The following is a 27,782-nucleotide window of genomic DNA, read 5'->3' as shown; positions in this document are numbered from 1 at the left end:
TATATATATATATATATGTATATATATTTTATTTTGTCTTTCTTTTCATACCAGAAAAGTAGATTTCATTCAGAGAAGGGGTATTGGTGGACTCATTTGTGTATGTTTGTATCTCATTGTTTTGTAGCTCATTCATTCCAGAAGCGAAATTAGCTGTTCCAGTGTTTGAAATTCAAGTTGCATGCTGCAGAGGTAGCCCATGAAGAAACAAATGTTTGATGCTTTTGAGCAGCCAAATAAAAAGCATTTGTTGCGTCGCTATTCAAAAACTAGTACGCTGATCAGAAAACTCCACAAAGGTCAACAATTCCGATCATCAAGGGCAAAGGAACGCACGCTCAGTTTTAGAGCGAAGTGAAGCTTAAACCTTTGACTTTGGATAACAATTATAAGTATTACAAGACATGGAAGGAGTTCTGACAAACAAATGCAAGTACACTACACATCTACATATACCTTGAAAAACAAAGGTACAATAACAGAACAGCCCCTTCACAAAGTCAGACCTGCCTGGCTACCTCAGTTATACAACACATTCCATTCCTCGAATAAGATTTTAACTCCATTGTCTGCCAAAAGGGTACAAGTAGTTGGTGATGATACAAATGTCTTCTTTATCGTTCCATCTTCTCTGGAACTGATTGGAGCACCAGATATAGAAGGATGAATATATATACACAAGCCGAACTCCCATCCATTTTCTAAGTAGTATTGTTACCGGTTCGAACCTTTGCCCATCAGGGGAACATCAACTAATAAACAAGTAATTCTATCCTTCTAAGAAGAATTTGAGATTCCGAAGTCCCTCAGCAGAATTGCTTCGTCTGACTCGACCTCTCTACCACCACATGCGGAGGTGGCTCCAAGTGGAAACTCACCATAACTAGTGTCAAATTATCGCTTGCTCCACGCTTTATTGCCTCCTCTATTATTTCCTGGCAGCACAATTTCACGTCATTGTGCTCTTGGAGTCTCCTTCGAGCAAAAGCAACAGCATTTTGGCTGGTGAAAGCATCCCATAATCCATCACTACCAATTATCAAAAACTCATCATCCTTGGTCAGTGTCATCAATTTAAGTTCTGGTTCAGAGCACTCAAGGGTCCTCCCCTTTCACCCACATCCTTCATTCCTTCTAGATGCCAATCACCTAATGCACGGGTGCCACCTAACTGCCCATTTAGATAACCATCATCAATATATCCACCCAAGGATTCAATCTGCATTCTTTCTTTTGTGCAGCAGGGCCTATGATCTTTTGACATTTCTACAGCCGCTCCACATCGTGACAATACAGCCCGGCAATCTCCGGCATTTGCCACAAGCAAAGACCTGTCCAAAAGGATAATTATAAGCTGAACCAGACTAGTTGTCACAGAAAAGGTCTGACAAAAACAAACTAAGCAGTCTCAAGAACAGGGCATGAGAATAGCCAAAGGTGCATAGATGTAAGATAATTAAATCAAATGGGGAGATATAGGGTGTGGTTATTCTGAGCCATTATGATCAATTCAGTCTTCAATCTCACTAATCCCGAGTTGCGACCAAGATTTGGTCACACAACATCAGTTTTCTTTACCATTTTTATTTCTTGTTTTGCTCATGCAACAGACAATTCATTCTTCAGCATGACACCCGCATGAATTGGTTGATCAGTTTTTCTCTTATTCTCTAATCTGATGGCCAAGACTTGCAGTAATGATTACTCAAGACCTTACTGTTGTAAGTCAACACCTTATTACAGATAACAACGAACCTACACCCTTACCTCCCACATATCATTGCAGTGAGTGCAGTTGTTCCAGAAGCAAGGGAAGACTCAAGAGAGCACGTTTTTGCAAATGCAGCATCGGTCTCCATAAATGACTTTGTTATCACCTTTTCAAGTTCTAATGGAAAGTCAGCATCCTCAACAACTACTCTTGGCAAATTGTAACGAACAAATTGTGCTGCATCCTTTCCTCCTTGGCCATCAAATACCTGTTTTTTTTTTTTTTTTTTTAAATTGCCATTTACATCATCAAAATCTGGTAAAATAAAAAATGTCTGAATTGTTATGCATGAGATTTCATTAAACTGTTACAAGTACCCTTAAAGTTCCAAAAAAAATTATTTTAGTATTTAGAAATTGTCCAAAAAACTTTTCTTCATATTCTCGTTCTCATTGTAACCATGGTTTACAATGAAAACCTTGAGAAGTATTGGGATGGTTTTTGAATTGTTATACAATGGAAGAAGGTGAAAAAACTTACACCATAGAAGGAGATAGCTTGCTCACTGAGTACATTATAACCAAGCTTTTTAGCCAAGTCACAAACGCATATATGAGTATCCTCCATATGGGTTCGGCCCCCAATATGAGACCACTCTCCTGACCGAAGGGAAGGGAAAAGTTCAGCAGGCTCTGTTTTCTGTCTACAACTACTGTATCCTCACATATGCTTTCGAGCTAAAAAAAACCAACAACATGATGGAACTTGAATCAGAATATGACGCATTTCAAGTAAACAGGTCAAGGACTCAAGCAAGTAAATTATGAATTTTTTTTCCAAGTATAATATCAACATTCAACACTCTCCTTGGAAAAAAATGTTCTCCAGCCAGAAAATGAAACACAAATCAATCACAAAAGTTACATTGCATCAAAACATCAGCATCATCGGGTTTCGCAAAAAATTGTGAGATATGAAAAACTGTACAATGTTTGTGAAATATCAAAATCAGTCAACACATAAAGTGTAACATAAAATGTAATTCAAGACAAAGAACTCTAGGAGCAGAAAATAAAAGAAGAGATCCACTACAACACAATCCAATCAAAACAAACCCTTGAAAAACAAGAACGTTAGTCATCACCATCCGGCTGTACATAATTTTTGTAAATTGAAAGTAAAACAAAGAATTGCAGCTTAGCTTACTAAATAGGAAAAACAATTTCCAAAACAACTGTGTCCCAAAATGAACTAAAAATTAGCAGAGCATTTGAACTAGTATAAGTAAAATTAATTGAACAGTGCAGAGATACAAAAATGAAATTGTATTCACGAGACGAAATGATTGAGAAAAACATAAAGAGCAAAAACTGGACCACGACAACTACACACGCATAAGCCAATTAAAGAACAATCATCAAAGAAAAAATTCAAGGAAAAAAGAAAAAACATATCACAAAGAAAGACCGGCAAAAGAAAGTTTCCGTCAATATCATCAATCACAATAAGAAAACAAAGACCCAGAAGTCAATTTAAACCGAACGATCCTAAAAAGCTACGAATTTGAGAGAACCCCAATAAAGCTAAGCAGTCAAAGAAGAAGAATTTTTACTTGAAATGAGTTTAACATGGTTTTCTAAATACTGGAGCTCATCAAAGGAGTTTCCTTGTCCAAATTCTCCGTCTGGTTGTGCAAGATTTCACGTTGCAAAGGCCACTGCTTGTTACTGTTGTTGGTATTGATGTTATTATTCTCCATGTTCCCCATTTCTTGACCAAGCTTTTCTGCGTCTATCAAGCACATGCTTATGATGAAAATGACAATGGTGGTGCTCTCTTTAGTGCTCAGTTTCTTAGCGAGTTGCTGAGGGAATCTGAAAGTAGTAGAAGAAGCAGAGAAAATGAAATATAAATTTGTGGTGAGAAGATTCTGAAAATATTTGAGTGGAATGAGGGCCTCTGTTTATTGTAGTAGTATTCTCACAGAGAGAGAGAGAGAGAGAGAGAGAGAGAATTCCAGATTTTTCTGTGAAACCGTGGCTGAAAATCAGTTTGTTCGTTGGGTTCTTTGATATTATTCTATCTTTTCCTCAATTTCAATATTGAAATGCAGACCATAAATAAAATTCCAAGTGTTTTCATTTGCTGTATTTCAATATTCAGATAAAATTGTATTAACGAATATTAGAAATGTGGCCTTGCTTCAATAAAAAAAAAAAATCACTAATAAACCAATTTTAGCACGACATAATATACAAAAGTCCTTATAGAGTATATTTGGAGTGAAAAACTCAAAATTAGCCACTAGTTATTTTTTAATCGGTAAAAAGTGGCTAGTTTTGATTTTTTTTCTCCCCAACTCCAAATGGCTTTATAAGAAATTTTGTATAACATGTCATACTAAAATGAATTTTTATATAATATGTCATGCTAAAATGAGTTTTTAAATAAATATTAGTAAGAAATCGACTAATTATATGATAAAATCTATGGAAGAAGTTGTACTACTACTCCTACTCCTACTACTACCCCGCACGCCACACCACACCACAATCTTCAAAACCATAATTTGTTTTGTTTTGTTTAATGGGCAATAATTGCTCCAAAAAGTTTGAAAGTGAATTAAAAGGGCATATTCAATGGGAAAATTATGATTGTACGATTATAATTGGGCACGCACTTAGTTAGTATCTAGGTAAGAAAACATATATCATCTATTATGTCATGGAGCCTCATTTAGTGCTTGAAAACATCATGCAGGCCAAAAACCGCAAACAAAGCTACATACCAAACAATCTTTCTTTGGTTCCCTCTTTCACATGTCATCAATCTCCACTTGTAACAAGGTTTCTCCTCCAACTGTCATTAGCTCATGATTTACAAATTGTTATTTCCATAGTTCGTCACTTTCTGAATGAAGCCCCTCACTACCAGTTGAACCTCTGTTTTGATCGGTTAACGGGCTCTAGTGCAGTGAAAAAGAACCTTGACTTGTAAACTAATAGTCTCAAGTTCAATTCGAACCTTGGCACATTTACAGTGTGTGTAAGAACATCTTTGTTTTGACCTAGCAAACAAATGAACACATCATAATACATAATCCTACACACACAAAATTATTAAATGGAGAGGATTCGGACTTGGGATCTCAGACTTAACAACTAGAACCACAATCTCCCACAAATTAATCTAAATTTAGAACTTCAAAAAAAATTATAAACATAACTTGAGCAGCAGTATCATCCAATATTTGGTTTCTTTTAGCAGATAATAATTGAAAATAAGTTGCCAGTCAAATGGGTCTAGCTTTCGAAACTGAGTTCATCCCATAATTAAAGTTTAAAGTTTATTTCAAAATTTTAAAGTTTAACTAAGAGAGAACAGAAATGCCTTTAAAAAGGTAATTCAAATAGCTATAATAGACAGAATATGCTAGCTGTAGACGAGTAGAGTCTCCCTACAAAGGTAAAATGACAGTGGAGCAATAGGGAGACGGCAACAACACAAAAATGGTCATGTCTTACAAGCTATTATTCCGCATAATCACAACACTCTTCTTAAAACTGTCAACAATGGTGATTGTAACAAAGTTGAGATATACATCACCCAAAGGCCAACCACATGAACAAGAAAAAGAATGCCTCTGGAACTACCAAAATCACAATTACATTACGCCAATAACTGATCGACTCATTGTTCCATAGAATATACACCATATTTCAACACAACTACGTATATAGCTAACTAAATGACAAAGCCTCGTGAATCCGACATATACATAATCCCATCATAGATCTTATATAGATGGCTGCGTCGTGCCTACTCAATTGTTCGTATCTTATAATATGATCATTCTTTAAACCTACCTTGAAGATGATCCAAGCACTTGCTATGTGGTATTCTCTAAGTGGTTATTATCTCAGCTTTGACTCACTCCCCTTGCTTCGGAATGATGAGAGTGAGAAGAATGACCGCGGAGCTGCAACACAGAACCATGAGCATATCACTGTCAGAAAGATTCTAAGCAAATTCCATAAACAGACATAAGCATTTCCTTCTTGCCATCCTAAAAGACTCTGGCACATGGCTAAAGAAAACTTGATAACCCATTCCGACTGGTGAACTGAAGCTGTCCAGGAAAAAATGGAATGTTTTTTTAGCTATTCACAGCTTCAAATTCATCAGCCAAAAAGTTGCTACTACAACACCAGAAATTTTGTTTCCTAGGTTGAAGCAACAAAGTACAGTGTACTATGGGGGTTATCCACGGATTTGCCTCCAATAGAGTAACTTCACCCTTGCCTTTCAACCAAGATAGAAAAGTAAAAGAAATTACAAAACAAGAAAACATTAATAGAGAATCACCTTTCAATGAGCTTCCTGACAAATGATCCTCCCTCAGTTTAAAGTTCATTGGAGGTGCTGGGATGGAGCTTCGTAATGCTTCAACTGCATAGAGTAGTCACTTTGAAAATTCAGCTTTACATTTTTTTTCCCATAAGATAAATGCAAGAAAGAAATTTCTTTAAAAAGAAATCAATTCCCCAAGTTCATAGCATATATGCATAGGAAGTTCAAATATAATTGAAAAAATATATCAAACAGGATAATTTGTTGAAGTATTTGCAAACTACCTGCTGTTTCGACAAGAATGCATAGGGTCAACATTTTGATGAAGGTAACTATATGATTCTAAGGTAATTTAAATCCACACATTTTTAAAACTGAAAGATGATTATTGGAAAACTCAGTGGGCTTTCTGTTTAGCCAGTACAATCCAAAGAATGTGGTGCGTGTGAAATGGACGCATGGGAACTGTAGCTGCGAATGCAAATTAGAGAGTTGGGTTTCTAGTCCCTAGAGCTCTTCAAGGTTCATTAGGAAACCTTGGCAGCTTTCGGCCACTTTGATTTTTTCACTCTAAGAAAACAGTTGGGACTCAAATATTTCCCCACATACAACAAGCTCTAAGTCACAGGAGTTACACGAAGAAAACCTTCAATTGGCAATATACAGGTTATATAAGAGAATATAATTGGCAAATTAGGACATCTGTAAGTTACCCTGTTCATTGAACTCGCTTTCATTGAAGCTGTCATCAGGGCCCTGCGTGAATCCCATTCTTGACTTCCTCAAATCTTCTGACAATCGGTTTGCAGGATCTCGCCCATCTTCTGTATCATCATCTCCTTCAGAAGTCGTAGCAGAGATCCAGTCACCCGTATTATCTATCCCACGACTTTTTCTTCCAAACTTTAACAACCGTTTAAATCCTTTTGTCATATCCTTGCGTGACTGATTTTGAGCAGAATTGGTAGCAAGAATAGGCTTCTGAGCACTTCCCCATTTCTTTCTCATTCGAGCGGCATCAACATCTATTTGGGTAAGACCATGAGAATTCCATGAAACAGGGCTCCCAATTGGAGAGTCTACAGAGGCATCAACATCTGAGGTCTCATGTGGGTAAGAAAAGGGATGATGCATGTGCAAGTTCCATGACATGGGGCTTTCCCCTGGCGAGTCTGGTAGAGACCCCAAAGCATGATATGTTGAAGGCACAGCAGCCGGCAATTCAGCAACTGAAGCAGGGTCCACTTGAGAAAGAGATCTTACAGAATCAACATTATCAGACCCAGAGTTACCAGACTTTTCAGATTCCTGGCTCAGTCTTGGTTTCCCATTATCCATATCAACCTCATCTTCAACTGCCATATTCCCAAGCTCTTCCTCTTCTTCTTCTTCCTTCGCCATATCAACTGAATCTTCTGCCTCAAAGGTCATCTCATCAAATTCTTCATTTGTTAAAGTCTCAGATGCCATGGACCCTTTCAACTTGGAAACACTAACTCCAGAACCAGTACCTATGCCATTACCTTTCCTAAGAAATGACTTCGACTCCACATATTTTGGAAATTTGTCATAATGCTCAGTTTGCTCTTTATCGAATGGCACCAAGACAACGCCATCCGAGTTCAGAGGAGGCAAGTTGTTGAATTCTACAGGATTAGCAGAACTTTTCCTCGAGGACTGAGAACGCCGTGGCTTCTCTTCCTTGGCCATTATCTCTTCACTAATGCTCTTGCTGCGGGAATAGCTTTTGACCTGTGAACGAGCGGGTATTTTGCTAACAGCTGTTTTGCTAACTCCAGAAGAGGGTTTTGTGTTTTCTTTCCTGAAATCAGAAAAGTTGGGAACTGACTGTGCAAGAGGATTTTCTAACTCTGGTCTTCGCCGCCCTGAACTAAGGTTGGAAAATTTGGACGATGACCGTGGAGCTGGTGCAGCTGGGGTCCAGGGGGTGGGCGAAGACAAATTTCTATTGGGAAAAAGCTTTTTATTTTGAATGCTTCTAGAAGCACCATCTCCTAAAGATGCCTCGATAGAAAATCTATCTTCTCCATACAATTTCTGGCCCGGAAAATCAGAGAGGTCCTCATCCTTCTCCCAATCAATGGAATCTATTGGCTGTAGTCAAAACAGAAAATTATCATCCTAAGATACAAATATCAATCAGCAACGAAAATATCTTGAAAGATTTAGGCAGAAAAAAGAAATATCAAATCAAATTTTTCCAGTCATCAATTTTACTGCTAATATCATGATAATTTAAATAGAATCAATACCTGCTCCCTCTTCATACCAGATCTAAAATTAAAGGATCTCAGCTTGTCTTCACGTCGTTGAGCACTAGATACTGAATCCTGTCTGTCTGCTGACCCTGACAACTTGGCCTTTAACTCTGCCTTACTTTGCTCAAGGCTATCTTCCATGGCCTTCAACTTGGCTTCCTTTTCTTCTCTTTTAGAACCCCATTCTTCTCTCAGTTTAGCATCTCTTTTCTGCATGTACCTCTCATAGAACTTTCCTTTAGAATCAAGGGAGAAACCAGGCTCAGAGAAATTCTGCCTCAGAGTATCACCATAATCCTGGAGGCCTGCCATCTTCAATGGGGGAGTAGTATTGAACTTGACCATATCACTAGAACTACCCATTGGTTCCATCACTGTGTTACTGCTACAAAATTGTGCAGGAGCAATCTCCTCTGCTGCAGGTTTTCTGTATTGAGAACTTACTGCCTGTTCCTTCTTCTTCACATCCACGGGCTTGCTTCTGCGAGCAGAACTAGACTGCTCCCCTGGAATCCGAAGCTTGTGTTCTGCAAAAAGCTTTTCAAGCTCATTTGCCTTCATTTTAAGCTCATCATTTAGCTCCTGATTTCCCTTGGTCTGTCTTACTCTCTGAACTTGCTCGACTGGCGTTGTTGGCATTGTAGGCAAGCTCTCTTGATTAATTGAAACCTTGTCACCTGTAAAATCCAACTTGCTACTTTCGTAAACACTATTGGTTTCTTCTCTCCTACCCTGTGACTTCTTAATCTGTTCGCGACTGGCAGAAACCGGTTTCTGGAATTTCATTTTTTGAGCTCCAGAGTCTTCCACTTTAATGTGTTGCTTATCAGATGATGACAGGTCAACATTACCCAACTGCTCCCCAAGATCTCCAGAAAAAGATCTCCAGTGATGCTGGGGTGCCCGTTGATCAACCTCAACCCCTTTGATCTGTGCTGAAGAGGCTTCTTCAAGTTTGCGTCCAACACCACCCTCAAACTGCCCAGAGAAAGATCGGAAATGACCCTGGTAACCCTTAGAACGTAACTGAGTCGTTGACTGCTCTCTCAGTCTAGAATCCTCAACCCTATTCCCAAATCCACCACCAGATATAGCACCTCCAACCTGGTTTTTCACTCCAACAACCTCAGCACGACCTGAAAATCCTTTAGAGTGTGTCTCAGAACCCAATTGATCCTTAAACCCTCTGCTTCTCTCTTCGCCACCAGAAGAAATCTTCAGCTTCTCCACAGAAACCCCTTGATCACTCAACCCAACCTGCTCTGTTCTTTCACTAGAGGACCTGGATTGGGTTTGAGAACCCACTTGCTCCTTCTTCACCTTTGACCCCGCCTCCTCCTTGCCTACAAAAACCCCGACACCTGTCTGCCCCTCGGTTTGATCTTTCAGCTCAACATCGCCAATTCTACCAGAAGCACTCCTTCCTTCAACCTTACAAGAATCTGTCGGGTCAATCGACCCCTTCCGGTCGTTATCCTCGGCCACAACAGAAACTATATTAGTCCCCGCCTTCGAATGAGAAATTGTATGAGAAACAGAGGAAACAGAGGATGGTGTGCACAAGGAGCTCTCCGTCTCTTTCTTCTCTGCACTCAAATCGATGCTCATGTCACTGGCACCGCTCCATCTTCGCAGCACAGCAGGCGCAGATGAGACGTCAGAGGAGAGCCTCCGGAGCTCCACGGGTTTAGCAACAACAACGGGTTTGCCGCCACTGGAACTACTCGAACTCTCCTTCTGCTTATTCTCAAAGAGGCTGATGCGGTCCTGCACGCTGAGCCGCCTCGCGGGTTGACTCACAGCCAAAGGCGTCGACTCGGTCTGGGGCTCGTCGTCCTTCCCCACCCGGGCCTTGTCTTCGTCTCTGTCTTTCTCAGTTACGTTCTTACGTTGTTGCGGAGGGAAGTTGGCGTTGAGGGACGTGGGTTGTTGACACGTGGAGTGTCTTGATGGGTCTTTTAGTTCCTCTTGTTTGTTTTGGGGTTTGCTGTGGGGATTAACGTGGGGCCCAGATGTGTCTTCGGTGGGGTCATCAATTGACATGTCAGACTCACACGAGGATCGGACAGCTCTGTCGTCTACACTTGGCTTCCATGGGTTGATCACGTCGGATCTTCTTTGGCACAATGAGGTAAATTTGGTGCAAGCTTCGCTGAGATTTTGAAAAATAAATAATAAATTACGAAATTGTATTTGGGTACAGATATAAAATTTACAAAAACTAAATTTAAAATGTTTTTTTAGGTGAGAAGTACAGAGCAGTTGAGATTTGGAGAAATGGAAAAGAGCCTTGCAACTGCTGCACCTGCCTAATTGCGACAGGCTGCTTTACTATTTTCCTACGTTCTACCAACTTTTTTTCACCTAAGTCTGGGCCAATTGGCAACTATTATAATTCATGGCTTTATAGTGGGCCCTATATGGCCCACTTAATGTGCTTCTTAAAAAAGTCAGACCAAACATACAAGAAACCCACGTCTTAGAAAGATTATTATATTCTCCTAAACTGAAAGATCAAGTTGGCAAACTAGCATTCAGAGGTGACCCAACTTCGAAAAAAGAATAAAAAAATAAATTTGTTTCTGCTATGAAAATCCTTGTCAAACCATGAAAAATATATGCTATTTTATGGCCCAGATGGGAATGCAGACAAGCAACATGGAGTCTCATTCCGGCCAAAGAAAAGCATGGAGTCACATTGTGATTGGGTAGTCTCCCATCTGAAATTTCACACCTTAGTCACTTAAAATGTCAGATGGCATGCTTCAATCAGGCCACCCTGTTAAACCTTTTGATTGAAGAGTTGCACATTTTCAAGGTACAGGACAGTATGATAGCATTTCACTTTCCAATTTTATAGGATGTCCCTGAAGGGGCATGATAACATATCACCTTCACAAGAATGCATCAGCTTATATAATTGGGGAACCTGGATTCAACTATCGGCACTGACAATAGTTAAGCCTAACTAGTAATGGCAAAGTAAAGCCTCAGAAACCCCACACATTGGCAATGTGGAAGAATTATCATCTACCATGAAGGAAATTCTGTTCAACCTGTTATTTGATTTTCCATTCCTTCGGTCAGTGATTCTGGAGAGAATTGGCCCAAATTAAGTTTCGAGACATTTTCCTCCACATTTATATCTGTTTTGCGTTTGCCACCAATTCAACCAGACAGACTCATCACTAGTACCAAGATGCAGCAACAGTTCACCAGAAAAGGCAAGGTTTGATGATGCACACATGCAGACATGGAGGTAAGAGCATATGCAAGTGAGAGCATGCATACACACACAGGGGAAGAGATATGGGAGGGGCATAGGCTATTAAATACGACTTTTTTTTCTTTTCTTTTGGAGTGGGTGGGGTTGAGATAAGATTAAATAAAACTTGAAGAAGCAACAATCAGAGAGGGGATTTCCCAGAATCTTACTTCAAGCGATGAGCACCAAATTTATCTGCAAAGAGTTGTAGTTCAGAGACTGTATCAGGGTTGAAACCAGCAGCAGATGCACGAGCACAAGCTGTGGTTAAATCCTGCCTAACTGCAACAAGTCGTACATCAATAGCCCTCAAAAGCTCCTTCCTGTATGAATTGCATTAAGAGATTAAAAATTAGACCAATTTCCAGAGGGGAAAGGGAGTGGGATGCTTTAAAATAGAATATACATCATAGCATGATTATGTACTGCCATCCTGAATAGTGACAGCAGAGTTATGGCCAACTGTTTCCATTAACATGTGTAGTCAACTCCAACCATTATTGTTAACTTCCAATTTCATCCTAGTAGTGGATTTCAATAGAGATATCATGGCTAAATTTCTTTTCAGTTTGGACTTTTGCAAACCACCATTCAATATTCTTGTCCAGCATAGAGAGCACTACATTCCTAAACATCTCAAACCACAATAACTTCATATGAAAGAGGTTCTGTAACCTTATCTCCTGGTAATGGTCAAGTTGTAGTCACTACAAAGAGACCATCATCTTAAGTAACCTCAAACAGAAAAACCTTCCCCACTGCTGACTTCATGGATCCAACATGAAGAAAAGTGCAAAATGAGGGGAACCTAATGAGTTCAAATATGCTCCTATTGCTGCAATTTAACTATAATTTTTTCCATAACTTGAAAATCTGACCACATTTATGAACAAAAAATTCACGGCAATCTAAGGCAATATTAAGTAAATTATAAAAAAACCAAAATTTAACAGAGCATTACTTTGTTGCATCTGCTGCTGCTGTGATACCTGTTCCATCCCCACCTGAGCAAATTGTTCAAAAACTAGGTCAGCATTGTAATAAAACTCATGCTTCGATCAATATCCAGATTTGACTGGATATGTCAATATTAAATACTTTACAGTCAAAAGTACAATAGCACAGGCAAAGAGTTTATGGCATTCAGGGTAAGTAAAACCAAGACAAGCAAACGGTTTTAATTAACTCTGAACCTAGTTCGTAAATAACAAATTCAAAGGCCACCATATTTGGTTTTCTTTTTCCAGTAAAAGTCAAATATTCATCGTTCATGACAGACCTAGGATTTGGGATATATGACTCAGCTTCATAGTCAAACAATATCAAGATAAGTGCACAACCCATATCCCCCAGAAAATTGTAATAGCATATTATAGGCCATGCTATACAAGAACACCCCAAAGAGTTCTGACGAGGATAACAATAAAAATAAAATAAAAAGCAAGTTACTACATCTACATTCAAGCTACCATCAAAGGGTTGAGGCAGAAAAACATAAGACATGAAAACCTGAAGAAGAAAAAAAATTGAAATATCAAACCTAAAGAATTTTTTTCCGTTTCTGTTCAGTATTGCATTTAAGTACAAATCACTGCAGCTGCATTCCTTGAAATGAAGACCAGAGAATTCCATGGTGTGTGGTTACATAATGGAAAAAGTGCTCATGAGCATTTTCTTATGTGGGTGTGGGTGTGCATTTTCATTTCTTTTTCCTATGTGATGTGTAAAGATTGTGGAAGACAGTCTTCAAGGATATGGAGCTTGATCTTGAAACTTTAGAAGGGCATGATATTCAAGTGCTTGTGGCTTTCCCTTTACACATTCACTAATCTATAGAGTCTATTCAATCTGACATAGCAATAGAAATACCAGAAAAAATAAGTACTAAATATGGATGACCTAGATCAGAATTACTTTGAAAATTACGCACAAATGAGATTAAAAACAGTAGCAAATTTTAACATCTACTTCAGACATTGGGCAGGCACTCCCAATAATGTATGACATTACTTAGCATTTTATATACAAACACAATCCACGAACATCTATATTCATACAAGAAACTTAGCCTGACAATGAAGAAACTAAGACAAAAAAAAATGGTGACCCACTTCTACACCATCAATCCTAAATCCTCTCCGATCTCAACCACTCATACAGAATCTACATTCACAATCAGTTATAACAAAGAAAGATCAATATAGACATAAATCCTCTCAGATAAAATTTATGTTTATATTAGACAAGATTCTGGCCATTACGTCTTGTTGCATCCAAACCAATTCAAGGTGCGAGATTACAATCAACTATCAAAAGTGAAGTTAGAAGTGATGAACATACCCAATGCACCAGCATGTTGACCTCCCATTCCCTGGTATAAAACAGTTCCAAAATTCAATCAAAACAGAAAATGTGTTTGCAGTTACCATTACAGTTGTTGAACTGATCAAATGGCTAACCTGAGAATATATTCTCCGTGCTGCCTCCAACTGCGACATCTCTGCATCAAATGTATTGACCAGTTCCAGTACTTCAGGTGTGCTAACAAACCGCACAAACCTGTAATCAATATTGGCTACTGAAGTCAAATAAACCTGAAATATTACAACATAAAAGGCCAGCAGGCTCAAAATAACTAAATTTATCTTCATTGGAAACCTAACCTTTCAAGTGTTCCTTTTGTGAACCATGTATCAGCATATTTACGTTTCTCAACATCAAGTTTAATTGACCGCACTGCAAGTGCAACCTGCTCCTCCGCAACTTTTAAATGGGTCACAAATGGCTTGACTGAACCAGATGCAAGCTTCTCAGTGTTCCCATTACTAGAAACAAACAATTCACATCTGCGAGAGTAAAGAAAAACAAGATATGAACAATGATAATTGTAAGTGGAAACATTAAAAGAACATGGAAATGTAAAGACTCATGACACTCACCGTGAGTGCTTTGGTGATAATTGGAATACTGCATAATCAAGAGGTGTGTCAGATTTCATTTTCTCCTTCACTCTAGCTCCTTTATCCCAAATGACCTCTTCATATAACAGATGTAACTTTTAAGCCCCAAATGCCAAAGATCCTCACAATTTTGATTGGTTCATTATCAATGCATAATCTGAACCAAAAGAAGAAAAGAAAACCCTAAACTGATTATACCAGTTCTTCCAAGTGACACAATATTGTGTAAACTCATACAGCAACGAAAATTTGAAATTATTAAGGACTGGATGAAACTGTCTATAATCGAATGAAATATGAGAATCCCACAGTTAACTAATCCACATTCTAAATCAGAACGGTTTATTTGAAATAAGCATGTGTACAAAGAAAGAAACACAAGCCCAGTTGCTAAAACCTACTACTTTTAGACCAAATACTTACCACTAATACACCAACAGATCTCAAATCAAAAACTCCTGTGAAAAGCAAAATGCACCTGAAGTCTAGCTCTTGTACAAAAATAGAAACCAACACTTCAAATATGGAATTCAAATATTGCTCAGATCTGGGTTTGCAAAATCCAAATTCAAATGCAAAACCAAACAAAACCCAGATAGGCAAATGCCCAATTTACCCACAAAAACAAATTCAAATGCGAAACCACAACTGACGCAACCGGCATACATAAACTGAAATAGGAACATTTATAAGCACTCAAACAGCTAAAAATTGCATGCAATAAATGCAAAAAACCAAACCAATCGCACCCAAAATTTAAGGCAAATGTGAAACCGATCGTCAATATGAGAAGCTTACCTGAGCTCAACCTCTCGGAGATCTTCGATTGCTTCAATCGGATCCTCTGATTTGCTCAAGCTGGTGGCAGCATTTCACTGTTTTTTTCTTTCTATATATATTGTGCCCTCCTCCTTCTGGCTCTTTAAGAGTAGCTTTTCTTTTTTCCAAATTTTCCAAATGGTTTTTTTGTTTTCAAATTAATATTGGGCTTTTCTTCTCTTTCTCCTTTAGGCTTTAGGCTTTAGGCTTTAAGAAAACCCTAATAACAGCAATGAGAATTTGGTTTTTGCTTTACTCATTCCTCAAATGCACCTTTTCTTTGCCCCTCTTTTTCCCCCAAGTGCTTTGCTTTGTGTTGCTTTCTCTCTCTACACTCTCTCTGTTTAAAAATACACAGTAGAGAGAGAAAGAGGAAGAGAGAGAGTGTGTGTGTGTGTGTGTGTGTGTGTCTGTGCTTTGAACTTCAGACAAAATTTTGGTTTGTAATTTGTAAAAAAAAAAATCTTAACTAGGATTGGAGGACAGAGACTCTTTGGTGGTGCTGATGTGTATTTACACAAATGGTCTTGACTGTAGTTGACTCCAAATTACCATGTTGCCATTCTTTAATATTTTTTTTTGCCTTTTAATCAGTTATTAATTAATCCAACTTCATTTTTTGTAAAAATAAATCTGAGCTTTTAATCCAATCAAGAGTCCTCCACAAAAATTGTACCCAATGGTTTCAAATTTGAACCCATCTAGATAAAAATTGAAGATAAGAACTATTTATCTTTTCCAATTATGTCCTTATCTTCTTCCTTTTTTCCAACAATTTTTTTTTTATTTTTTGAAAGTATTTTTTATAGTAAATTTTCTGGTTTTCCAATTACCTGGGTTAACTTTATTTTTTAATTGTTTAATTTATTCTTCGTGCTTGCAAATAATGATTTTTAAATAAACTATTTATGTCCATTTGCGTGCACGTTTTGTTCTTTTGTGAAATGCCTTTGTTTAATTTAGCAAAAACAACGGTCATGACTTGTTTGATAGTTCCCATTAACTTGTATTATTATCATATGAAACAAACTTCAAATAACAAAACCTCTAACGAGTTTTCCAGCAAGAAAGTTTCATATTTAAATTGATAACGAAAGTTACCAGGTCTCCAAATATAGAACTTGTTGAAGAATATAAAATCCCGCATTAGAAACTTAACTAAATAAACTGCAACGTATAATAAGTGGTTTCACTTTTAATAATATTGAGGCCTTTTATGATAAAATCTCACATTTACTGAGCTTTGTAGGTGGTTAATTTAGGGACAATATCGGTGTTGTTAGTAGTGGCCGCAAGCCTGATTCTCTGAAATTTAACCATACATATGCAATAGTAGCTAATGGGATCTAGTCTAGTTGAAAAGGGTATTGACTTGCAGAATTTGAGTCTCAAGTTCAAACTCTTATGACATCATGGTAGTGTGTATGAAAAACCTCTCTCTCCCTGTCAAGTTAACAATCAAGAGGGATGGGGACTAATTGTGTCCCTTATAATTTATCTAAACTTTGTTTTCATAGTTAAATTGGGATTTTTTTTAAATATATATAACAAATATTTGGGAATGAGAGAATTAAATAAAATATCTTGAATGCATGATGTAATTGAGCACACTCTAGTCAAATAACATTGCTTTCTCTATTTACTTAATCTTAGTCAAAAAGAAAAAAAAAAGATATATATAAAGCAAATTGTTGTAGACCTCTTTGAACTAAGTGCCCGTTTGGCATTGCTTATTTGGGGTGATAAGTGATTTTAAAAAAAATTTGGGAAGTCCAGCCCGTTTGGTAAACTGTGAGAAAATCAATTATTGTTAAAAATTGCTGTGAGAGAAAGCTATAAGGGAAAGCAGCTAATGAGGTGCTTTCATTTTCTGATTATACAGTAATCAGTTTTGAAGAGGCGCTGGGTTTAATGATTATGACACAATCATTTTCTGATTATGAGGAAATCAATACCAACAACACTTTTAAACAAAAAGTTTACCAAACGCCAAACTGCTTTCCCTCACAGCTAATTTCTCTCACAGCAAATCTGACAGCGATTATTTTCACAGCACAGCAATGTCAAACTGGACCTAAGACTCCAATCGAACTTAACTCCTTGAACTAAAAAATTAGCCAATTTAACACTTGAATTAATTAAAAATAGCTAATTGCACACCTGCTACTAGATTTTAGATGATTTCATTTATTTCTCCGTTAATTCTATGGATATATTTATATTTTCGAATAAAATAAAATTTAAATACATAAAATCAAAAGAAAAATAATAAAAATAGAAAAAAGCTTTATAAAATTTATAATTTTAAAAAATATCCACATAGCGGGCAGATGCAGACAATGATTATAAAAACAGTCATGCCCAAGATTGCCTTGTTGCAGTGGAACTACTCAAAAGAAAATGAAGGAAGGGTTGGAGATGGTGGCGGATCCAAGGGGTCACAGTGTAAAAGTTCCAAAAAATTTCTACAAAGAAAATAATACTAAAAAGATAGAAAGATAGTACTTCCATTCATAATTCATAACAAAACCAATAATACAAGTTACAATTGTCCACGACAAGTTTTCATATTTTGAAAATGTTGCATTATAGTTTCGTTATCATTAATTTTTATCCAAATTATCATATAAATATGAAAATGTCAATAACCCACAATCAATATTCAATATACCAAATTATCATATCAATCAATATTCAATACCAAATTATCATATCAAATATCAATCAATATTCAATATACTCAATCAATCCACATTATCAATAAAGCATAAACTCAATCAATCTACATTATCAATTTATCATATCCATAAATTTCATTCCATAAAAAAATTATCAATATCAACAATATATATTATCACTATAAAATTATAAATATAAATTTTGCTTGCTTGAAGTTGTAGTTGAAAAAAAGGGCGGCAGACGACGGCACAGGGTGGTGGTGGTCGACACCGGCGAAGAGTTGTGATGGAGGTTGTTGGAGGTTTGGAGGTTGGGAGGTTAGGGTTTGAGAGGGTGGGGAAGATATGTGAAATTGGGAATGAAAAGGGTTTGGACTTGCTGTGTAGAGTCGGGTAAGTGCTGATGTTTTTTGTTTTTTGTTTTTTTAAAAAATTTAAAACCTAGCCCAAAATGACGTCATTTTGAGGCCAAGTCAATGAAAAAAAATTTGACCGAGCCTTGGACCAAACGACGTCGTTTGGCAAGGCTCGTTTTAGAAAAAAAAAAAAAAAAAAAAAAAAAAAAAGATGCACAGCTGCGCGCCAGAGCAAGCAAATGGGCTGGGACTTTCGTTGAGCACTTGGTGTGCACACAAAAGGTCGTTTACCAGCTCTTGAAGGGGTTGTTCATGGAGTCCACAACCAATTTTACAGCTCTCCAAGGGGTCGTGCGACCCCTCTTGTCCCAACATGTGTCCGCCCCTGGTTGGAGTTATTACTAGGTAACAAAGTTTGTGTGTTGTTGAAAGTTGGAGAAAGAAGAGAGAGAGACACACACACACACAAACATGCGAATTTTCTGATAATCTATCTTAATTCCAAGAAATATGAATTCTTGGGAAGGGGGAGAAGAGATGGCTTATATTTATTTTTACTTTAAAGCTATCAAAAGTCATATCTACTCTTTAAAATGTAGCATGTGCTCCTCACATGATTTAATTTGACCAAAAATATTATGGTAGGATCATTTCACACTATAATAAAGAGTTGATGGACTATTTGGACAAAGAATTTAATTAAGGAATGAAAATGCAACTCATGGTTAAATTTAAAGAAAACCCATGATACTAGAGAAACCAAATTGTACAGCAATATTCATTTTGATTGACAAAGAAAACAAAAATCAATAGTGATCGTGACATTGTCAAATGATGTTACTAATCTATACAATGTTACAATACGATATAATAGTAAAAAATAAATACACACTTTAAAATAAATAAAAAGTAGCTAGCATGCCGAAAAATCAAATGATTTTAAAGAAGCTTTGGTATCTGGTATCTGAGTATAAAACCAGTAAAATTGTTGTACCGGAAAATGAACCCCACTCTCGAACTATTCTGAATACTCTCCTTTCTCTCTCACCTCAGGAAACCTCTCACCTACTACCATCTGCAATTTCCTTTGCTTCTGCCGGGGATTCCACATAGCATAAACTCTCTCTCTCTCTCTCTCTCTCTCTCTCTCTCTCTCTCAAGATTCACCCTTTGGCATTGAAAGAACAGTCATCTGATAACCAATCTACAGCCAGCGATGACAATATTTAATTTTTCACGGCAACAATATTTCATAAGCAGCCATGAAAATGCATGAAGATTTTACACTTGATGAACAAAAGCAACAATATTCAAATTCGATTGGTACAAGTGCACCATTTCAATAGACTAGATTCATTTACCATTGCCAACAATAATCCAACCTCTACATTCTAAACAAGCATTTACTGATGACTAGTGTCTTCTACATCATTTCACAAACTGACCAACTAGATGACAAGACAAGAACAACAGATCATACACTCAAATTCTACCATTTTGGAATACTAATTTGCCAACATGGGTTGGGTTTTTTTTTGCCCCTTTCCTAGTTGCTACAATCACTGTTATTATTGTTGCTATGATGGTTACCAGCATTCCCATTCCCACTCCTCCTCCCACCTCCATGCTTGAGCTGAGAAATCTCCACTTGGGTCTTCATGAAGAACTGCATTCTCTGCAACTCCAGCTCCTTGGCAAACTTCATCCTCTGCTTCTCCATCTCCACCACCTGCTGCAACTTTGCTGTCTCTGCATGCTCATAAGCCTCCCCAAATTTCATTATCGCCCGAGTCAATTCCCTCACTGAACTTCCCCACCCTCCTCCTCCTTTCTCTCTACTCACCCCTCCATCTTTTGTTCCAACCCCTCCCTTTCCCACGCCACCAGCATTGTTCACATTTGCCTCTGGCGGCACCGTCCTCCTCCGCCTCTTCCGCTCAAAAACCTCGTTATCAACCGAAAAAGGCGATAGCTCCCCGGACTCATCCGAGTCCCAATCCACCAAACTCCTTGGTCTAATCTTTACCTCCCGTTTCGGGTCCCGTTGCCCGAAATACTGACCAGGGCGAACCCCGACCGGCATTCCCATCGGCACTTTCTGGTTGTGCGCCAAAAACCCGCCACTGCCACCAGAGCCAGGACCCACCTTAGCAGCAGAGGAGGGCCCAATCAAATGATCCAGCCTCTCAAAAAAAGGCCATTTACTGGGTCCTCCGCCCGCTGCCATCTTCGATTTCTCAAGCTTATACTTCTTCTTGACAGTATCGATCCTATTCTTACACTGAATATCAGTCTTGGGTGTCTTACCATAGTCCTCTCTGCTGCTGACGACGTCCGCCACTTCCTTCCAGTGCTTCTGCTTCAAATTCCCTCTGCTCAGCTCCAAGTACCTCTCCCCCCACGCCTCGATCAGCACCGCTGTCGCTCCTTCGCTCCAGCAGTCCTCTCTTCCTCCGCCGCTGCTCCGCCCCTGCTGCCCCTGCGACGGCAGAGCCAGCGTCAAGCCCTTGCTCTGGGGCTGCGACGCCGGCGCTGGAATCTGAGCCGACGGCACCGCCACCGTCACCGTTATCCGACCGTTCTGCCTCGGCGACTCCGGCGATCCGCTTCGCCCCGACGCCGGTGATTGGATCTCGTCATCCTCCTCCATCGGTTCGATTTGCTATGGTGCGCGCCGATCTCAAAACAGAGAAAGGCGGAGATCGGTCCGGTCTGGATCTGAAATTCGGTGGTGAAGTACGCACCAGGCGTACAATAGCGCCGATCTGAGAACTGGGACTGCCTCGGAGGGATAGAGAGCTAGGGATTGTGGTGGGTGCTATCGTGCGCCGGAGGCCGTAGGATAGGAGATATCGGCGATGTGAATATTTAGGTTTTTGGGGGTTGGGGTATAGCTTTAAGTGTGGGAAGACGAGAGAGAGAGACGGGGTTGGGGTTGTTTTGGGTTGACCGGCTTTTCGCGTTTACGGAAAACGTTAATTTTGCGTTGTGGTGTTTTTTTTTGTTGGGTTGCGTTTTCTCGGTTGACGGAAAAAACTGAGGGAGAGAGAGAGAGATTGGGACTTGACGGCGTCCGTCGAGGGGCACAGAAGGTTGGGACACGTGGCGAGGGATGAGGGACCCGGTGATCGAGGTGGCGTGACGTGATTGGTGGAAGGAAGGAGTCCCCGTCACCGGCGTCTTGGGACAGCCGGCTTGGTAGGTAACGTAGGGGACTTGCTGGCTCTGTATATATCTGAGTTCGGGTGAATTGACGTAAAACCCCATGGTGTTTCGCTGCAATTACCGCTTTGGGCAGTGCACCAACCTTACCTCTTTCTCGCTGGCGTCCCCCGAATTCTGGTGCTTCATCTCTAAATCATTCCTTTCTGGGTAATTTGCCAATACAACTTTATGCACTTTTAGGATTATTTTTTTAATAATTTTAGTTATTGGAAAATAAAATAAAATTAAACTCTTAATTTCGCAGGCACGAGGGTAAGAAAGTAATTTGGTTGAGTGGGTTTAAAACGTCGAGCAAGTGAAACTGTAATTTATTATTAACTGAAGGCAACGAAAGGGTAATTGTCTCCACGGCAGCCAATGTCGTTGGAGTTGGACTTGTCTTGTCGACGGTCTACGTGTCCACAAACCAAACATTCGGCGCTACAACGTTATCGACGGTAACGGCCAGTTGTCGGTGAGCACGGTCACGCCACGAAAACGGAACGGGCTCACGCATAGGTCATAGGTGGAGGTGGTTGGAAACTTGGACGGCGTCAGACTGTCACGGGTTGCACGGTCAAGGCCCGACTATGATTGGCCACTTTCTGACGTGGAAGCCAATGAGCCGGTTATCTAATCTCTCACAGGTCACAGCTTTATAATTCCCGGAAGACTTTGAAATTGGGGCATAGTATATTGAGGAGGGGGACGGGGGACCATGCATGATTTTAGGTTGCGGCCAAAGTTTTATGTTTGTACAATTTTGCTCGGAATGACCATTTGAACATGCTAGATGCCACCACCCTTTGAGCTACATTTTCCTTGAATAATTTAATTGGATAGAATCTTTAGCCAAATTATACATACGGTCATTTTTGAGTTCCACGATACCATGATAAGTATGGACGGTTGAAAGTCACTTACGCGTAGGGTACAATTAACTATGAGTCAGGGATCCAATCCCCAAGTCCTTTGATACGAAGATAATTATGTCTTTTATATACTATTACAGGGTAACCATGCGCCATTCCAAAAATGTCATTAGTGATTCTAATTATGAAAATTAATATGATAATCATATTCAACAAAGTGATGGTGGGGGCAAATGAATTAATCAACCAAATTCTTGGCGCAACCAATTTCATCAAGTCGCTGCTTCTTTGTCTTAAGCCAAAAACTGCCAAGGAAGACATGCTACAAGATTGGCAAAGCTCCATTTGGTTCCTCAGTCAAGATGGGGTAATCTCTCCAATCAGGAGAACTCTATGTGGCCTTGGCATACCTATCAACAGCAAAGTTTCGTGTTGCACTGGGCAGTTCAAGGCATATTCCATCAAGTTCAGGTTTTGCAGTCATTTGACAACCCAGTCGAGACCTGTAAAAAAAAAATTCATCTTACACAATTCAAAATTTATATTTCAACTGGTTTGACAGAATTTTCCCTGCAGACTAATTCCAATATACAAGGGACTTACGTCTCTGTGAGCCCAAAAGCGAGGTCCAGCATGTCATTTTCCTCATCAGTTGGATCTTCGAGTTTATTATAGTACTCCATATCCTGACCATGAGTTCTAGGAGTTAGCTTTGATGAAAATTTTAGTTGGAGGAACCGAAGTCTAAAATTTTCAAGGCAACTTTCACCGGATACTAACTAAACAGAAAACAGTTCAATTTGCATCAGTTTCCTTGTATCCAGTGATTGTTGCCTTGCTATCATGTTTCTTCATCTGTAGGCAGGTTTCAAAGTACATACTCTCACAATCACATGACATGTTGAACAAGCGCAGGATCCTTCACACGCTCCTAGATCACATTTAAACAAACTAGTTAAGGGGTACACTATAAAGTTCTTGCACATTCAATTCCATTTTTAATAACCATTTTATAATTCTTATAAACCAATCTTGAAGGGGAAGTTCAGGCATCAATACCACCAAGACAAAATTGCAAAGAGTTATTAGTGTCTATAATCTATCTAGAGCCCCGAAAAGTATTTGATGAAAGTTAGAGTCATACTTAAGAGGAAATAGAAAAAGGGAAAGGAAGGAGGTACAGAACATCAACTGGCATGCCAAAGTGCTACCTTCAAGTTCTATGTCATGTTCATGAGCAGCTTCCAGCATGGACATGCCAATGGGAACCTTAATATGCGTCTCCATTTCATCCTTGTCAACAAATGTCACGGAAATTCTGTTGAGTTAAACAGGAGAAAAAAGAAGTCAGCAAAAAAGATATAAGTGGTTCCAATAATGTAGATATCGGTGCAGCAGAACACTGAAGATGAGACCCCATCTTCAATAAAATAAGCCATTTAAGGGAATTCTTTCCAAACTGTTCACTGGTGACTGAAACAATGTGTAAATCTTTGGTTCTATAACTCCAACACAGTTCCTGTTATACGAAAAAGCAACTTACTCGTCAACTTCTTTATCCCCTGCCTCATGAGCAGTTGTTGTAGAGAAAGTTTGATGCTTCTTAAAACAAAGAGATATAGGGAGAATTTAGAGCCAGAAACAAAAACCAGACAAAGGTCCATTGACGACAAGTCATCAAGAAGCTTACCAGAGAATGGAAAAAATAATTGTAAAATTTAGGTAAGTTTCCTGTCTTTGGTGCAGACGTCAATGTACCTGGAAAAAAGCATGTCAAACAGTTCTGAATTATATTTTATACCAACTTAAATTACTGCTTAAAATCACTAAAAATAGTAAAAGTAGAAGGGTGCCCAAAATAAGACCCAAAATAAAGGACTTCCAAGATGAAACTCCAAGATAAGTCTCAGACTCACGATGCCCATTTGGATTACACTTCTACTACATTGAAACCTTCAGAGAAGAAAACATCTGCGAAGAACCTACGGCTACAATCTAAGAAAAGGGACTACAACCTATTAAAACAATTTAGGGCAAGGTACAGCCAAGAAGATCTCTCAATTTAGATTGATAAAATCATCAAAATAAGCTAAACTATTATCGTGTAAAAAACTTGAAACGTTGAACAACCCAACATTCCTGCCAATGATCCTACTATATGTTTTCACCAAACATCACTCTCCTTTCACACATATCTAGCTACATACAAAACTTTTCAAGCACTACTCTGGATCCATGCCAAACAAGCTCATTCCTTGAGCAGCAGAACCATAGCATTTACCACACAAATATCAGTCCCACCAATTTTGTGCATTATTGTACATTAATCAAAGTTCGGCTATTTGGTAACTGAGAACAGTTCAATAAAACTACCAGTGTAGCTGCTATTAGCATGATATTAAGCTGAGCAACGAGCATAGAACAAGTTAATGTTAAATGTGAGATAAACCAAAAACAATTCTCCACAAGACTGAAACCTTTTGTGAGATGCTTGACCATCTGAGTTCCGAACCGCGATACTCTAGAAACAAACATGGTCCACAGGAACCACTGAGAAACACCTGGGAAACATGAACAAATGAAGTATTACAAAATAAACCAAAAAGAATGAAAATGTATTTGACACGGATATGTAGAGTGTATTATGTATGCAATCCTTATCCTTAAAGCAAAAAACTATAATTTATGAGATCGAAAAGGAAAATGAAGCTTAGTTCGTATGAATTCGGAGGAAATTCGATATCAAGATTGATAATGATCAACTTCAGCGGCATTAACGCAAACACATGGTTGGCGCCCAAAACAGAGACACAATAGGAAACCATGATATACGTAAATCTTAAAAAGTCTCAATTCAATATTAGCCATAAGCTGCAGGAAGCACCAAAACTCAAAACTTACTTATTTGTTATAAAGAAAGAGACAGGAGCACGGACGACGGACGGACCTCTATGATCTGTTTCAGGCAGAAGTCAAGCGTCTGTGTGCTAAATTTGAAGTCACCAGTGTAGATGCGAAGGTATCGAACCCAAGACCCCTCGCGCGATTAGATGGCCTTTTAAATTTAGGTCTTTGAATATTAAAGTATCAAACTTTTCTTCTTCTAATAATAAGAATTCTATATCAAAGTGATCATTTCTAATTTTTTTTTTTTTTTTTTTTTTGCGGTAACTTTCTCTAACTATTTGTGAGACATTTGAAGCGCACAAGTGAATATACGTCAAATGTGATGGTCGTGCTTCTCCAAGTAGGGTTGGGTGCGGTCAAGTTTGGTTCGGTTTAGAGAAGATTGAGAGAGTCATCAAGTAAATTGGTTTGACTCGATTACGCTATTAGTTTCAAACCTAAACCGAACCAATCTGAACTGTGATACCACATTTATTTAGTGTACAATTTGAGATCTTAATCAAACCAAACCGAACCACACACACTACCTACATCAAATACTTTTCCTCTCCCTTTGGACTAAAGAAAAAGATAACCCAATTTGACATGTATCCAACCATAATCTTGTGCAAGCCCAAAACTCCCAATTGGTCCGAGTCCAAAACATAATTGAGAGTCTAGATTGAAAGTCTATTTCTCAACCCCAAAACTTAACTAGCATATATGGATGGACAAAGAAATGCTTGGACTTTCCCATTAAGGCAGATTGAATGATCTCAACTGCAAGTTTATAACAAAGTACACAGCTTCCAGTGAGGGGGTAAGCCCTGCAAATACTAGACTTTTAGTCTGCCCATATGTTTGTCTTTGACGAAGGGCTCTCTCTCTCCCAAGTCTACTTATCGCCAGCTTTACAAGCACAAGAGACTACATAGTATAATCCGCCGAAGACATGGCTCATTACCATTTGATTTTATTGTTCTCATCGACCAACCCTAGGCCTTCTTTTTTTATGCATTCTCTTCATTATAAATGAAACAAACCCTTTAAGCCCTGCAATCCTAGGGCATTACAAGAACAAGTTGTCATTGTTGTTAAATTTACATATTTCTAATTCTTTCCAATCTTTGGCCATGGCTTCTTTTGCTTCAGTTTCCCCAATCACTGTTGCCACTCTACCTTGCACCAAGGGCAGAAGCATAACCTGCCAAGCTAATGGCTTATCTAGCATTGTAAGAGTGCCCATAGTTATTGCAATTTTTTTTTCGAATTTTGATGCATGCATAGGTGGTTTTTTTTTCACTAATTCACATGCTTGATTGTTTCATATTTGCAGGGAGGTCCAATGGTTAAGGGACTAAGACTTGTGCCCAAGATCAAGATCACTAGGGCAGCAGAAAGATCATTTCCAATCCCTAGTTGCTTCAAGACTGCAATCTCATGTTCTATTGTGAGTGGATATCTTATTTCACTTTAGATTATGTTTGGGAGTATTTTGTACAAACCGTTTTTACTTAAGTAACGCTTTTATTATCGGTATAACAAGCTCGATCAAATGTTACTAGAAGCGTTTTTAGTAACTTGTTAGCAATTTTTTATATATGCTGATTTCATTACCTTGTGCAGGCTCACCCAGAGACTCTGCTAACTGTCCAAAGCACAATTGCCAAGCAACTCTCCATTGATGAAAGCACTGTGACTCCCGAAACTAAGTTTGTCGATTTGGGGGCTGATTCTTTGGACACAGTATGCTACTCTTCATACTTTTTACTTTAGTTTAACAAGAAAAAAAAATACATTTGTTCAATAATTATCTGATCAATGGAAAAAAAAAATTGAAACAGGTTGAAATCTTGATGGCTTTGGAGGAGAAGTTCGGAGTGTCCGTTGGAGAAGCGGGGGCAGAGAACATCTCAACCGTTCAAGATGCTGCTGATCTGATTGAGAAAGTGAAATCAGCTTCAACTTAAGTCGATCTGAAGGAAATTAATTCCTTGCTGTTTTCCAGTCAAGTTTTGTTTTCTAATTTTTCCCTTTAGATTATAATGTCACAACTCGAACAAGATCATGACCTATAATTTTCGTTTGGAATATGGAATGGATTATGACAAATAAATTTATCAAACTTTTACCTTAGACTTTTTCTTAGAGACTCGGACAGCAACACTCTTGAATGCTTCAAGATGTCATAATTCTTCATCAATTGCATAATTGTGTGTGGTGCATATAAGTCAAAGTATCCTTTTGTGCATGAGGGTTTTTTTGGTGGAGGATATTTTCTATTGAAAGGGGCAAAAACATACTAACAGACACTACACCGATGCTAGGACTCGAACTCAAGACCTTTCCTTGGGGAATAACTGCTCCAAACCACTATACTAGTGAGTCTTTGCACATGAGGG

At 38.6% G+C, this 27,782-nt stretch overlaps 4 protein-coding genes and 1 pseudogene across 8 annotated transcripts; 1 reads left to right on the top strand and 4 right to left on the bottom strand.

Annotated features, from left to right (window-relative positions):
• Positions 1–355: 355 nt before the first annotated feature.
• Positions 356–3,814, bottom strand: LOC110764803 (putative protein phosphatase 2C 27; annotated as a pseudogene). The gene is made up of 4 exons (XR_015834498.1): positions 3,324–3,814; positions 2,252–2,448; positions 1,768–1,979; positions 356–1,331 (listed from the first exon to the last, which is right to left on the bottom strand). The product of XR_015834498.1 is annotated as a putative protein phosphatase 2C 27 (transcript).
• A 1,397-nt stretch (positions 3,815–5,211) lies between these two features.
• Positions 5,212–15,804, bottom strand: LOC110764816 (GPI-anchored adhesin-like protein). Of its 2 annotated transcripts, none has more exons than XM_021967850.2 (11): positions 15,364–15,804; positions 14,545–14,722; positions 14,269–14,451; positions 14,065–14,164; positions 13,946–13,976; positions 12,567–12,609; positions 11,776–11,928; positions 8,335–10,492; positions 6,775–8,176; positions 6,077–6,160; positions 5,212–5,690 (listed from the first exon to the last, which is right to left on the bottom strand). In XM_021967850.2, exons 2-11 carry the CDS (start codon positions 14,601–14,603, stop codon positions 5,626–5,628), a joined length of 4,278 nt encoding a protein of 1,425 aa, XP_021823542.2. In that variant the 5' UTR covers positions 14,604–14,722; positions 15,364–15,804; the 3' UTR covers positions 5,212–5,625. The 2 variants fall into 2 exon arrangements, with proteins under 2 accessions (XP_021823542.2, XP_021823543.2); XM_021967851.2 differs by having other exon boundaries at positions 14,545–14,641.
• Positions 15,805–19,709: 3,905 nt separating this feature from the next.
• Positions 19,710–21,738, bottom strand: ASIL2 (sequence-specific DNA binding transcription factor). Its single transcript, XM_021967837.2, has one exon. The coding sequence runs from the start codon at positions 21,066–21,068 to the stop codon at positions 19,965–19,967; it is 1,104 nt and encodes a 367-aa protein (XP_021823529.1). The 5' UTR covers positions 21,069–21,738; the 3' UTR covers positions 19,710–19,964.
• A 767-nt stretch (positions 21,739–22,505) lies between these two features.
• On the bottom strand, positions 22,506–25,840 carry LOC110764810 (uncharacterized). Of its 3 annotated transcripts, none has more exons than XM_021967840.2 (8): positions 25,396–25,840; positions 24,972–25,055; positions 24,185–24,252; positions 24,038–24,093; positions 23,706–23,812; positions 23,376–23,425; positions 23,098–23,180; positions 22,506–22,997 (listed from the first exon to the last, which is right to left on the bottom strand). In XM_021967840.2, exons 2-8 carry the CDS (start codon positions 25,027–25,029, stop codon positions 22,886–22,888), a joined length of 534 nt encoding a protein of 177 aa, XP_021823532.1. In that variant the 5' UTR covers positions 25,030–25,055; positions 25,396–25,840; the 3' UTR covers positions 22,506–22,885. The 3 variants fall into 3 exon arrangements, with proteins under 3 accessions (XP_021823532.1, XP_021823531.1, XP_021823530.1); XM_021967839.2 differs by having other exon boundaries at positions 24,038–24,096; positions 25,442–25,840; XM_021967838.2 differs by having other exon boundaries at positions 22,509–22,997; positions 24,038–24,096; positions 25,396–25,837.
• Positions 25,841–26,428: 588 nt separating this feature from the next.
• On the top strand, positions 26,429–27,662 carry LOC110764795 (acyl carrier protein 1, chloroplastic-like). The gene is made up of 4 exons (XM_021967819.2): positions 26,429–26,612; positions 26,717–26,830; positions 27,007–27,126; positions 27,225–27,662. Exons 1-4 carry the CDS (start codon positions 26,514–26,516, stop codon positions 27,348–27,350), a joined length of 459 nt encoding a protein of 152 aa, XP_021823511.1. The 5' UTR covers positions 26,429–26,513; the 3' UTR covers positions 27,351–27,662.
• Positions 27,663–27,782: the final 120 nt, after the last annotated feature.

The sequence above is a fragment of the Prunus avium genome, chromosome 3 (genome assembly GCF_965620075.1).
Source record: "Prunus avium chromosome 3, drPruAviu1.hap1.1, whole genome shotgun sequence".
Classification (NCBI taxonomy): Eukaryota; Viridiplantae; Streptophyta; class Magnoliopsida; order Rosales; family Rosaceae; genus Prunus; species Prunus avium.
The sequence above is the reverse complement of the archived record's forward strand: the minus strand, read 5'-3'. Positions and strand labels throughout refer to the sequence as shown.

What these genes read in the sequence shown, in the direction of transcription:
- LOC110764816 (XM_021967850.2), bottom strand. Translation starts at nt 14,603, where the DNA reads ATGAAATCTGACACACCTCTTGATTATGCAGTATTCCAATTATCACCA. An exon ending in TTTGGTGCTCATCGCTTGAA is followed by an intron (nt 10,493 to 11,775) that starts GTAAGATTCTGG and finishes TCAAAATCTCAG; the next exon opens with CGAAGCTTGCACCAAATTTA. An exon ending in CTGGTATGAAGAGGGAGCAG is followed by an intron (nt 8,177 to 8,334) that starts GTATTGATTCTA and finishes TTTTGACTACAG; the next exon opens with CCAATAGATTCCATTGATTG.
- ASIL2 (XM_021967837.2), bottom strand. Translation starts at nt 21,068, where the DNA reads ATGGAGGAGGATGACGAGATCCAATCACCGGCGTCGGGGCGAAGCGGA.
- LOC110764810 (XM_021967839.2), bottom strand. Translation starts at nt 25,029, where the DNA reads ATGTTTGTTTCTAGAGTATCGCGGTTCGGAACTCAGATGGTCAAGCAT. An exon ending in ATTATTTTTTCCATTCTCTG is followed by an intron (nt 24,097 to 24,184) that starts GTAAGCTTCTTG and finishes CTTTGTTTTAAG; the next exon opens with AAGCATCAAACTTTCTCTAC. An exon ending in ACATGACATAGAACTTGAAG is followed by an intron (nt 23,426 to 23,705) that starts GTAGCACTTTGG and finishes AATGTGATCTAG; the next exon opens with GAGCGTGTGAAGGATCCTGC.
- LOC110764795 (XM_021967819.2), top strand. Translation starts at nt 26,514, where the DNA reads ATGGCTTCTTTTGCTTCAGTTTCCCCAATCACTGTTGCCACTCTACCT. An exon ending in CTAATGGCTTATCTAGCATT is followed by an intron (nt 26,613 to 26,716) that starts GTAAGAGTGCCC and finishes TCATATTTGCAG; the next exon opens with GGAGGTCCAATGGTTAAGGG. An exon ending in CTGCAATCTCATGTTCTATT is followed by an intron (nt 26,831 to 27,006) that starts GTGAGTGGATAT and finishes TACCTTGTGCAG; the next exon opens with GCTCACCCAGAGACTCTGCT.